The sequence below is a fragment of the Pungitius pungitius genome, chromosome 15 (assembly GCF_949316345.1).
Source record: "Pungitius pungitius chromosome 15, fPunPun2.1, whole genome shotgun sequence".
Classification (NCBI taxonomy): domain Eukaryota; kingdom Metazoa; phylum Chordata; class Actinopteri; order Perciformes; family Gasterosteidae; genus Pungitius; species Pungitius pungitius.
Window position 1 is genome coordinate 12,597,951 of NC_084914.1, and position 12,914 is coordinate 12,610,864.

Consider the following 12,914-nt stretch of genomic DNA (forward strand, 5'->3'; position numbering starts at 1 on the left):
TAGGACTAGTATATATTTTCCAATACATGTGCCGATACTATGCCTGAGTTTTGGGATTGAAACACAGTTGTCGTGTTAGATTGTGAATATTTTTAAAGAAAAGCTACACTATCTACGGGTCTTTAATATTTATTTTCAAAAAACGATATAAGCCATTGTTTGAGTTCATAGACCAACACTAGTTTGAACTTACCTTGATGATTATGTTGTCGTAATGCTCCCGACCTCGTGCTGATATGGTTTGATCATTTATTTGTACACATGGTAGGTTTGGATGAAGCCAAAAGCCCTTTAATGTCAATGGTCCCCAACCACCGGGCCCCGGTCCGTCACATGGTACCTCTTGTTGTGATAACGGTTAAGCTGTACCCAGCATGCAGTTCGGTGGGGTAAAATATAAATGTAAAATTATTAGTGTTACAAATTGTTGTGTGGTGGTGTTTTCACCTTGGTTGGTAGCCACGCCCTAGGACCACTGCTTTAAATGATCAAAACATTTCTGACTTAATTCAACCAATTCCTATCAGATGATATATGATATTCTAGATCAATGATAGAATAGCTTTCCAGCCCATAAAGTAATAATAATAATAAATAGCTTTGTTTTTTCCTGGCTGTTATTATCTTTTCTGTGTTGTGTATGCTCTGCTTTTATGGTTTTGGCCAACGCTTCGATGCAAAATGCCTGTTTTGTATATACATCACAGCCCCAAATAACTGCGCGAAAACCACCTAAGCAAATGTACCTTCAGGGTACCAAACATGACTCATGTACTTTCTGATTAGATATTTTTTGTGCTCACTTAAACTACTGAGCTATTACCATTTGATAAGTAACATCTGTACTTCGATTAGAATTTCACCAGGGAGCATTTTCAGTTAAACTGGAATCAGTTGTCCCTCCTCTGGGGGTGTTCAGCGCTGCTCTGAAGATGCACATCCACATTTCATTTCGGTGATGAGCAACAGGAAAATAGTCATTATAACTCTGCCCCCCCCCCCCCCCCCCCCCCACACACACACATATACGTAGTCTGTATGGATGTATGTATGTATGGATGAGGATGATGATGATGCTAATGCCCCTTTATTTTTCTACCAAATGTCATTACCTAAATCTTCATAGCAAAGTTATCTCAATGCTCCGCTTGCCTCTTTGCACTCCACATGCTACCAGTCTCGCCCTTGAGTGCCTCCATTAAAAATCAGTGACAGCTGTGACTATATTTAACTAATTCATGACCCCGCCAACCCCCCCCCCCCACCCCCCCCTTCCGTAGGCAAACCCCGGGTACTTCTTCTCGTCTTGTTCTTTTTCCCCGCCCCTGATTTTATTTGTCTGTGTCTCCTCTTCACCCTAGGGGTCGCACCCGAGGGAAAGCTGCAGTGGATGAGGAGGACAGCATGGATGGGACTGAGATAACAGAGTCCACAAGCCCTCAGGACACAGGTGAGACTTTTTAAAATCTAGTATGTACAAGTCGGTTACGTCTGGGAGCGATCTTAGACACGTGGACTTGCACATCCAGGCAGCCCCATGTAGACATGCCTTCATTGAAGGTAGAAGAGGAGTCTCCCTCTCCAGGAGAAGGATGGATGAGAGCTCTTTCTTGGCACCCCATGCTTCTACTTCAGGGCTATAATTGAAAGGGTTTAGCTTGAGCTGTGAAGCTGCAGAGTGAGTGTGTTTTTTTTTTCCTCTCCCCTTACTGCCTCAATCTCTCCTCCTGCTCTGAGATTGGCATTGAGGTGCAGTGGGAAAAAGCCCTAGGCTAATGCCCTCTAAAAGCTTTTTAAAATCCCATCAGTCTCTGCAGACCCATTTATGTGCTTTTTTTATGTGTGGACATCACATCACGTGGCCATGCCTCCCATTCTCTTACATCTCAGTGCTGCTCTGTTGCTGAGCTGAAGATATCGGGGAATTACATTTTGCTGGTGGTTAGCTTCACTTTTTTTCAATTGGCAATTATAAGGAGTTTGGAGTTATTGATATTTTCATTTTTTCTTTAAATCTTGTGTGCTATTCTGATGTGTAACCCTCGCTTTGTGTCATTTGCACAATTTAAACTAAATATTTTATGCAAACCACATTTACTGAGGAAAGTGAACATATTGACACATAGTGATCAAAACAACCAAGTTATTGTTGGATTTTATGAAAATCCAAAGTCATAGACCTCACTCTCATCCCATAACTGCTATTAAGAGGCAATGAGCTTGAATTTTTCCTGGTGTCATTTTCATGGATGATGCTGAGTATTTGCAGCATTGCCTAATTACATCTCAATGAAATAAATTTAATTCAGCATGACCCTAAGTCTCAGTGAGAGCGACTTTGGGGAGTTGTTTTTATGAACTGAGCCATTTTTCTTAATTTAGACGAAAAGCACTCATGATAGTAACACCAGTGAGCTTAGTTGTATTGCAGGCATAATAATCCTCATTAACATAAAACCCCACTACTTGAGAGATATTGTGGCATCAGTGTGTTGTTGTGTTATGCTTTTTCCTGCCTCCATTGTTACTGCTATTCTGTGGGAGAGCTGCGTTCCCAGTGGGTTTACTGTAATCAGTGCTTGAACATATGGCGCCCATATATTTCCATCCATCTCACATCTAAAGGGCTGTGTTCCTGACCTGAAGGAAACTAACTAGAATGCAATCAACCTGCATTATGACAGCCTGTACCTGTCAAGCCACAGGCTGAATTTACAGTTTTAATTGGCAATGAGTAGAAGAGCGGCTAATAGCATTCAGGTCAACGCCGCATGGGCTGCAATTTCCAGAAACGCTCCGGGGGGAATAAATGCCGAGTCATTTCTTACGGAGTAACTTGTATTGTTTATTTGTCACTATCAGAAACACCAATCCAGCCAGTGGACACTGCGGAAGTTGTGGCCACTGAGTTGCCAGAGGAGGACAGGCCCTCTTCCCCTCTGGCCCAGAGCCCTCCAGCCGAGAGTTCAGCAGGACCATCTGTCCCAGCGAGCAGAGAAGTCCAAAGCAGGTTCGAAACACTCTACTTCCCCCTGAGCAGTGACTGTTCTACAAACATATATATGTATAAATTGATTTGAATGAGAAGATGTAACCAAACATTTGACGGTGTGTGTGCGCGTGCGTGCGTGCGCAGCAATGTAACGTGCTGTTTGCCTTGCTGTGTACACATGCACGGATGAATCGAAATGGAGTCATCAGCCGCTAGCGGCAACAGTCTCTTCCCAGGTGCCACTCCGTTAAAGGTTGTAATCAATCTTCTGGCCTGTCTGCGCTATCGATGTTAGTGATGGAGGGCAGACCAACCCCCTCCCCGGGGATCTTATTAACGAGGCCATCTCTTTGCCTAAAAATGTGATAAATATTTACAGCCCGTTTTAGTTCACAACTTTCTGGGACTTGGCTGCTATTCTGTCTGTTGTTTCTCCACCACTCCGTCTCTATGACGCCCTTCTCCCATGCAATCTACAACACTGCCGTGTCCGGTCGTTCTTGGAAGATGATGTTTTTTTTTGAAACCCTTATGTATAGGAAGGGAATACATAGCTAAGTTAAAGGTTACGGTGCATATGAGGAAAAGCCTGATCTAGTACTTCAGTTCACACTTCACAAAGGTGACCTCTTGTGCAGCTTGATCGCATACAAAGTCTTTTATTCTTTAAATGGAATTATTTCAAATTTGTGTGAGGCTGGGTTGCAATGACATGGAGATTCTACATTAACGTCCTGGTGTCGATGAAACAGAAATTAAGGGGAAACACATTTTCTGCTGTCTCCCAGATATCTGCAATACCTCATATATTATCTGCCGTCTTTATGCCTGGATGACATTATTTATACATATACAACATTATACATTGTTAGCATAGCCTACCACAGAGTGCCTTCAGAAAACCTTTTATAGTTTACTTGTCCTCTGGCGGACGGCTAAACTGAATGCAGCTCGGCGTATATCCAGCAGCGCCTGCAAATGATTTTTCTGAACCCAGTGAACGGGGGAATCGCCCCTACACCTCGTCTCGGGCTCATCTACTGCGAGTGACGCAAATAAACCCAAGCAATCCAGCTGTTGCGCGAGTAACGCTGGGCAGAAAAATGGCTTCGGTGTGTGAATTCAGCATCCTATGCCATTATGGATTTTGTGCGTGCGTGCATGTGCCTGTGTGCACAGCCTCACAAATCCAGGCGTAATGCATTTATACTGGTAAGTATATTGCTGCACAGTCCCTTTTGCCAGAAGAGGAAGGCCTTAATTGGTGGTGACATGCGTGGCACCGTATTAAGTCACAGTAGGCATATATAATTAAACACCTCCCTACTACCCCTTTTCTTTGTTTCAGTGAACGTCTCTGTGCCTTCTGTTACTGCGGTGGCCGCAGCCTGCTGGGTCAGGGTGAGCTGAAAGTATTCGGCACCACCCCTCAGTTTGAAACCCTCTTCAGCCACAAGGGCGCAGGAGGCTCAGCAAGCGAAAGCAGCGATGGTGATAGAACCACTCAGCCAAAAATGGCCGGAGAGACCACCTCAGGACAGAGGGAAAAGACAAAGTAAGTAGGCCTGGCGGAGACTGTTGTCACAAATGGTTGTGTTGGTCGGGGACAGCAAAGGGGGGGCCAAAAAACGACCGGATACCCCTTTTCCTGACAAGAAGTCATGGCACACATTACACATTGCATTGTCCTGGTGAAAAAACAATCAAACATAGTGGTTATTAAATGACCACAGATTCTTGTTTACCTACACGCTAACTCATGTACACAGACCACACAAGGCTAAAGGGCCCCCACTCAGCAGGTTGTGGTTCTAAATTCCAAGGCTAATCGATCCATTTGCCAAAGCTGTCAGTGTCCCCAGGCCCAGGGATCCCACACCAGGGGACGGCTGCACACCAGCCTCTCCTGCGTGTTGTTGAGCACTACATTACATTTGCACACTGCTCCAACAAAAGACCCTCCCCGGACTCTGTTGGACAGCTGCCTAATTTGTTTTAGTCCTTTGGAACCGGTTGCGGCGTCTCTCCGGGTTCCCAGTGACGTAACAAGCAGTACGGATCTGTGTGGGTCTGGCCGCGAGCCAAGCCGACCAGTAGCTGTTGTGTTGCTGCTGTGTGATCGCTCATTAGGGCCCGTCCCCGGTTAATACCACACGGAGGCACGGGAGCAGGAATCGTGTAGCGATCTGTCGGAGGAGCCCGAGGTGCTGAACCAAAGGCAAAAGCGTGGAAATGCGAGGAGGTGGTAGAGGATCATTTCATAAATGAAACTTTGGGCTGTAGACAATAAGCCTTCAGGTGTGTGCAATCATGCTCCTAGAAACGGTTCTCTTGATTTTGGCCGTTGGTTTGTTTACTGGAACTAAGGTCCCTTTTAAATGCTAATGCTCCCCCTCCACATTTTCCGCATGCTATGCAGCTCACTAGTTCAAGCCAGGGACTCGGGGAAACGCATCCTTTTCAACAGATTTTATTAGACGGAACAGCCAGCCTCTTGTGCACATGCCAAACAAGATGGCCCTCTTCCTCCTCCTCCTCTTCCTCTTCTCCCTCCTCCCCCATAGCTTTTTATTTGCTCTCTAACATTTCCCCCCAGCACATTCTCTCTGTCTTCGTCTCTGCTTTTGTAAAAACTGAACATTGTCCTCTACCTTAATGTTTTCTACTTCCTATTCCTTCCTAAATTGACTCAGGCGCTCTACTTTTAAAAACAACCCCCTACTCTCTCCCGAAAAACCCCTCCGCTGACCTGCTTTCTCTGCAAACCTTTTCCTTTGTTCCAGTGGGTCGGAAAGCTGCGAGGAAGAACTAGACCCAGCAAGTCGATTTTGGGACGAACTTTCCCATGTCGGCCTCCCGCAAGATCTTAACGTCCAGTCTCTCTTCGAGTCAGGTAAAAAGCAATCGTCATTTTTCAAATCATTGTGAGCATATAATCTGTTGATGCTAACTATGTTGATGCCGAATCGACACCAGATACCAACCTTTCGTTTCATTGCTTCCTTCCAATTTCAGGGCAATGCTGGGCACATCAGAGCTGTGCCTTGTGGTCCGAAGGTGTTTGTGAGGGCGAGGGACAATCTCTGCTTAATGTGGACAGAGCCATTGACTCAGGGAGCACAAAGGTGAGTCAAGAGGGGTGGTGTTCGCAGAGGGGACAGGGGGGAGAGTGAAGAAGGCCCGTGGACTAATGGGTGTTAACAGCATCTTAATGTGTTGGGGCAGCAGTTAGACTCCTTCATTGAGGCACAGCAAAGCTGATGGATCAGACTGGCTGGTAAAGGTCGGCTCGGCAGCGTGGATCTCTCAGCTGTGAAATGGAAAAGGTCACGCCACTCAACGGGGCTGAGCCCTCTCGGCAGCTTAGCTCCTAGTGTTAGCAGTGGCACAGCTCACAGCTCTCCGATTGCGTTTGCAGCCCAATGGTCCATCAACAAGTGTTGCATTTGATCTTCAGAGTGCACACTTCTAGAATTGGGGGGGAATGGCGAGTGGATGAAGTTCTGTCATTAATGTGATCATCTAAGGGCTAAAACTGGGAGTTTTCTAAGATGGGAAAACCAGATGACTGTTTTTCAAAAGACACATTAAGGGATAAAGCACTGTTTTTGCATAAGCCAAGCAGTCAGTCATAGAAAAAATGTCATTGACGTGTTTTAGAGGTTACCATTTCCTTGGCTGTGAAAAGAATTAATTAATTTTACATTTGTATTTCGGGAACTGTCTTGCTCTCTGCAGCACTGTGCATACTGTAAGCGCCTTGGAGCATCCGTTAAGTGCTGTGCTGAAGGATGTGCTCAACTCTACCATTTCCCCTGTGCGGGGGCAGCCGGGACCTTTCAGGATATCAGGAGTCTCTCGCTCCTCTGCCCAGAACACGTTGAACTGGCCCTTCACAAATGTAAGTTCAGTAGCGATAGTAAAATTATTTGTTTGAGTGAAAATTAGACATTTGCAAAATATACATACGGTAACAATGTCTGAATTGTCCCCCACCCCCATCCTCTTATTTCCTGATTAAAATCCTGTGTCTTTCATTTACTCGCCCACAGTTGTCGATGATGTAAATTGCGCGCTATGTGATAGCCCAGGGGAGCTCCTGGATCAGCTCTTCTGCACCAGTTGTGGTCAGCATTACCATGGGATGTGCCTGGACATGGCCGTGACCCCTCTAAGGAGAGCAGGTTGGCAGTGCCCGGAGTGCAAAATCTGCCAGACGTGCAAGTGAGTAACCTTCCCACTCTCCGAAATAAAGTATCCAACAGGGAATGTTTTTGTCCTATCTTTTTTTCCCTAATTTTCTCCACAGCTACCAGGCATGTTGCTTAGTGCTGGTTTGTTTACCTCTGTGGTTTGTGCGGATAACTGGATGTTGTACCCTGAAGCACAGTCTTGTAACTTCTGACCTTACTCAGCTGCACAGTGGCTCCGCTCGCCACAGGTCCTGTTTGCCTTAGGTGAACACTGTCCATTGAGCTCTTTGCTCTGTGTTTGCATAGATACCCTAGTAACAGTGTATTACTGCCCAGCGGGCTGTTTCTCAAGAGGAGGCTGTTGTCAATAACACGTAGATTGGATGGCTCAAATTGGGGGATATCTTTACATTTTTTCAGTGCCTTTTGACATTGTAATTATCGCACATCTCACCTGTGTTTAGAAAAGTACAAATAATTGTAATGCATCCACTGTTGGTAAAGAGAAAGTCGTCTTGTGTCTTTACAGATTTTTTTTTTAAACTATTCTTCAGTCATGAGAATGAGCATGAGTCAGCAGTCATGCATCCTTGAGCGTGCAGCAATAAATCAGCTGCCCAAATATTAAACGATTTTGTTCAGCAGTATGTGAGATTATACGAGACAGAGCGATGGAGTAACTCCCTCACTCAAGATTGATCTCATTATCTCCCTTTTGGAAATTATAAAAAGGGAATCAAGGTCACTATGATCATACTTTCTTCTTGGATATTTGCAGTATGTGTGCATTATATCAAAGTCCACTGTATGGCTGGGCAATATTTTAGATCTACCAATCTACCTACATATTTTCTGATTACCCATATCGAGGCATTTGGTCAAAGATATTGAGATGTTTGATTTTCTTTCTGACCCAGTACCAATGAAAATTCATGAAGCGTTCTCTCTCTTCTGTCTTGCTTTGTAGGAACCCAGGAGAGGACACTAAAATGCTGGTGTGTGACATGTGTGATAAAGGCTACCATACCTTCTGCCTTCAACCGGCTATAGACTCTCTTCCCACCAACGGATGGCGATGTAAGGTAGGAAAAACTTTATATGAGGCCTTAAAGAGACTGCCAAGGTTTTAAAAAAAATGTTTCCTCCTTTGCCATTTATTAAAACCTGGTTTGTCTAAATCAGTAATTCTCAACTGGTGGTGGGCCTTTGCATGGGAAAATAAAAATTAGAAGAAAAAAAAATTCATCCTGTGATTTTATTTTCGAAGGGACTTTTTTTAATGTCGTTTTTTTTGCCGGCTCGTCCGTCCATGGTTTCAGCAGCGTGTGCCAGATTGGGTCAAACCATTCTGATATGGGGGAGACATTGGGTTTTTAGGGTAATTAAACATCCTGAATATAAAATTCAGCTTATGAACTTGATTTTGAATAAATTTGAGATGTTGAGAATGTTCCACGATTTGGGTCGCGGCTTGTCATTAAGGGGTGATGGTGGGTCCCGGAGCCAGACCAGTTGAGAACCACTGGTCTAAATCATCGGTCTGATTAGAAAATTGCTTGGAAATCCATTTCACTAGGGCCTAAACATACAAGTATTTTGAGGACTTATTCCCCAGCTCTACCTCATAAATCTAGCTGGAAAAAGGTTTACCTTACACTCACATTTACTCCCATGACTAAAGAGCCAAAACTATCCAACACCGTATTCTTAGTCTTAATACTAAAAAGGCCTCCTTTTGCCCCTTTAGAGCTGCAGAGTATGCATCCAATGTGGGACACGGACCAGCGGGCAATGGCACCACACCAGCCTGCTGTGTGAGAACTGCGTCCAAAACCAGGACCCCGCTCTGTGCTGTTCCATGTGTGCCTGCATCCTGGACCCTGAGCATCATAAAGACTTACTCTTCTGCCAGACTTGTAAGAGGTAAGGGATATCTCCGTTCATAACTACTTAAATTGTGACACTCTTGTTTTTGGTTGCTTTGCTTTGTCCCCGCGGAATTTTTGTGTTCCCTGGTAACGCTAAGGAAACACTGGGGAAAAACCACAGCAATGAAAATGTTTGAGTTCTGCACAGCGATCCCCACCGAAACAATCCCTTAAAATTCCTTCGCACTCCTTTCAGATGGCTACACCTGGAGTGCGAGCGTCAGAACTCAGGCCAAGCAGAGATCCACCCCGGAGAGGACTATGTTTGTTCCAACTGCAGGTCCCCTGCTGCAGAGCAGGCGCTACAGGCAGAGGATATGGACACCGGCCCGGAGCTCAGCCCTCAGCCAGCCCCAATGCACATAGACTCTGAGACTGGTTTACAGCTGGCTCAAAAGCACACGGACCTAGAATCTGGCACTCGGGGGTCTCCTGAAATGCACAATGACCCCAAACCGGAATTACTCGCTGTTCCATTGCACTCGGATCCAGAGCCTCTTCAGGCTACCGTCCAGGAGGAGAATCTGGCCACGTCAGCCCCAAAGCCTGGTGGGTCTTTGTTCCAAAAAGATTAGATTAGACACAGGAAGATAACTAGTCTGATCTCCTACCTTGTGTTATCTTTCAATCGTGAAGTCTTTATTTTCTTCAATGCCCAAGTGTCCCTCCTGAGTATCTAATCAGCATATTAATGATGTGTTGTTATTGAAAGGACAAGCCAAGGAATGTAGCTCTTTTGATTATACACGAGCACCAGGTTAGATGACTTGAAAATGAAAGAATCTTTGTAGCTAGTGGGTTCATTTACTCAGCCTTCAGCCACACAGCAGCAGCATTTGAAAGTTTTTGGCCGTGCAACACAAGTTCTGAAAGTTGCAGTTGTTGGAGATGAAAAGATTATGAGTTGATTGGACTTGGACCAGAGAGAAGCGCTCCCTCTCTTCATGTGCATGATTTCCTGAGGACTTCCCAATAACCAGATGGTGTCCTACTACCAGCAGATTAAAGCGACTCCTTTGTCTCTCTTGTGTTTTGAAAATACTTTGTTTCTCCCTCCTCTCTCCTGGCGCGTTGACGTGTGCTGTCACCCTATGTAAATCAGCAAATAGAAACCTGAAAGTGATTTACATTTCAATTAAGTGGCTAAGTAAAACTGCACAGTGCGACACGAAACAGAGATTAGCACTTCATTTTCCTCGAGTCAACTTTACATTTGACTTGCAGTTTTCTCTTTTACCTTCAGACTAGAAAGACTTGTTAATAATACCACTTAACAGAGGGAGAGATTGTGAACGTACTGCAGCCGTCTGTGAGGTTGTCACATCGCCGAGGGTGTGTGTGTGTGTGTGTGTGTGTGTGTGTGTGTGTGTGTGTGTGGCTGAATGGAATTCGATTTTTTTTTTAAACCTTGGGCACAACATAAGAACATTGCTATTTTCTCGTAGCTACTTTCATTCCCTTAAACGAATAAATCCGGTATAACCATAGTTATGGTTGCAGCTCTTATTGATTGCTCTGAAAGTGGCTCATTGGCTTATGAAGCATGAAGTTTGACTTCCTGGTATGAAATTACCCGGATCTTCTTCCGAACTTCCCTTTCTAGCCTCTTTCTTAGGGGGAGGAAAAATAACTATCAGTATATCTCATAACTTTCATGACCTAATGGTTGAAACCACTGTAAGCGTATCCAGCTAAATGCCAATTAGTAAAAGAAGCACCGTTGAAAATCGTACCTTTGCAACAGCTCTGCTTCGCTGTGGTGCAAACCGTACCAAACCTTTGAGGTACTTGATGCTGCCTGCGTGGCGCTTCGGGCTGGTGTCTCCACCCGGAATGAGATCTGCCAGCAGTGGAGTATCAGGCAAAACTTAACGGCTGAGCCAGGGATGCCAGTAGCAGCTACGCTGCCCACTCTGTCTAGCCGGCAGACTCTGCTGGCGGGAGAGAATGGATGGGAGTAGCATGATGGAGATGTTATTAGATCCCCTGTCGACAAACCTGCCTGGGAGCGATGCTGGCTCATTCATGACTGCTCTCACAGCTCTGCTCTGCATACATATGTGCGCTCCCCCTTTTCTTACTACGTTTTTCCTTTGGTCATGAGCTGCTTCATCACTGGATTCAGCTGGCAAGCCCATGCTTCCTCCTCTGTGGTTAAGCGATACTTTTTTTTGATTCGCAAAATGCTTTAGGAGGTTTATGTTAAGCATCTCAAAATAATGGTCTGTTTTTTTTTCTTCTCCGATGCACCTGTTGTAAGGCTGTCTACTCCTGGGAGCTATAGCATTTGACATTTTAGTATGAAGCCTGTCATGCAAACTGGTGTAATTTGACTTTATTCTTTGCATTTTATTGGATAATCTACAGATAATATAAATTATTAATATTAATAATAATGAGGATATTCATTCCAACAATGTGCTGGTATTTGCGTGGATCTTTTTTCCATTCGTTCTACGTATTTTTGGGCTTTGTTGTGTGAGATCATGACAATGCTGCCCACAGCGTGCACATTTAATGTAATTAAAGTCATTAAGCAGAGCTGTTTATCACCTGCCAGGATTCTCCACGACTCGGTGTTTAACAGCGGGCTTACCGTGACTCAACTGACAGATGCCATTAGATCCATTCGCTGACCGCAAACAAGACCTGACTTGAGGCGCCCGCTGCATTAATCCAAGCCTTGTATTTATCCAAACCATCACCTTATTCCCTGTCGAAGATGTAGGAAGCAGGGCGTTACTATGAATGAGAATGTGTGTTCGTCCTGGTCAATAGTTGAAGGCTGGTGATGGTTGGAGGCCCATCTCCTAATTGACTTTCTGGCATCGGCACCGGATGAGCACCTGCAAGCTGCACAGTCATGAGCCCAGAGCACACAGACCCTGGGATGTTGGTTGTCATGGTTACTCCCATCCCTGGCAGAGATGCCTAGCAGGTGCATGCGTGTGTCAGGATCAGTGAGACATGGGAACTTGTGGATTGAAATGGTGGGTGCCTGGTTAAGACTGGGCTATCTGTACGGTCAGAGGCTGTCTGGCAGAATATTGGCTCGATGTGTAGATGCCTGATAGCCAGGAATGACTAGTTCTATTCATGCCCGACTAGCCAAATGTATTGATGTCTTTAATACAAAACCAAATAGAGGGATAGGATGGGAGAGGCTATAAAACCAAATAAAGAGGGGGGAAGACACTAGATTAATATGAAGTAGCACTTACAGGCTATGCATTGTGCCTGTTTGTTGTTTCTTGTCAGCAATGAATTTGATGCATCCTTTTCAAGGCTGATGCAATGCTTCATCCAGGCAGGAAAAATAATGTTTAACCCCATAAATAACCTTTTTTTTTATATACTTTTCTTCAAATTGGTAAAAAAAGAACAGTGATCTGCAACACACACTTTTACTGCTTCTGTGGTTTTGCCAAATGGAGACAATTTTCCTCGTTGCACGGCTTCACATCTTTGTGTAGTCTTGTTGGTTTGGATAACCTAAGAAATATCTCTCTCTCTCCTTTGATTGCCGGGAATCCAAGCTGAACATCTCCCTACGCTCCACTGTCTCTGTGTGTGTGTTCAGAGTCTCCAGACTCTTCGTTCTCACTATTATGCAACAAATATCCATTTCTTTGACTTCAATCTTTTTTTCCCTTTAGAAGTGTCAGTGGGAGCGGACGTTGAGAAGCAGGTCACTGAAGCTCCTCTCCACCAAATCAGACCAGGTTTGTAAACACATTCTAGCCTGCATTGTGGAACCTCATATTCATATTCATCATTGTATGTTGTTGTTGTCAAGTTTTC

The 12,914-nt window shown here is 44.7% G+C and overlaps 1 protein-coding gene across 7 annotated transcripts in view; it reads left to right on the forward strand.

Annotated features, from left to right (window-relative positions):
- Positions 1-12,914, forward strand: part of kmt2cb (lysine (K)-specific methyltransferase 2Cb) — a 54,106-nt gene that overhangs the window by 8,730 nt on the left and 32,462 nt on the right. For all 7 annotated transcript variants that reach the window (XM_037458586.2, XM_037458588.2, XM_037458589.2 and 4 more), the window contains 11 exons: positions 1,362-1,450; positions 2,863-3,010; positions 4,341-4,547; positions 5,776-5,885; positions 6,008-6,117; positions 6,731-6,893; positions 7,045-7,216; positions 8,153-8,267; positions 8,933-9,108; positions 9,310-9,662; positions 12,770-12,835. In XM_037458586.2, coding sequence (XP_037314483.2) covers positions 1,362-1,450; positions 2,863-3,010; positions 4,341-4,547; positions 5,776-5,885; positions 6,008-6,117; positions 6,731-6,893; positions 7,045-7,216; positions 8,153-8,267; positions 8,933-9,108; positions 9,310-9,662; positions 12,770-12,835 — 1,709 coding nt within the window. The remainder of the gene's footprint in view (positions 1-1,361; positions 1,451-2,862; positions 3,011-4,340; positions 4,548-5,775; positions 5,886-6,007; positions 6,118-6,730; positions 6,894-7,044; positions 7,217-8,152; positions 8,268-8,932; positions 9,109-9,309; positions 9,663-12,769; positions 12,836-12,914) is intronic.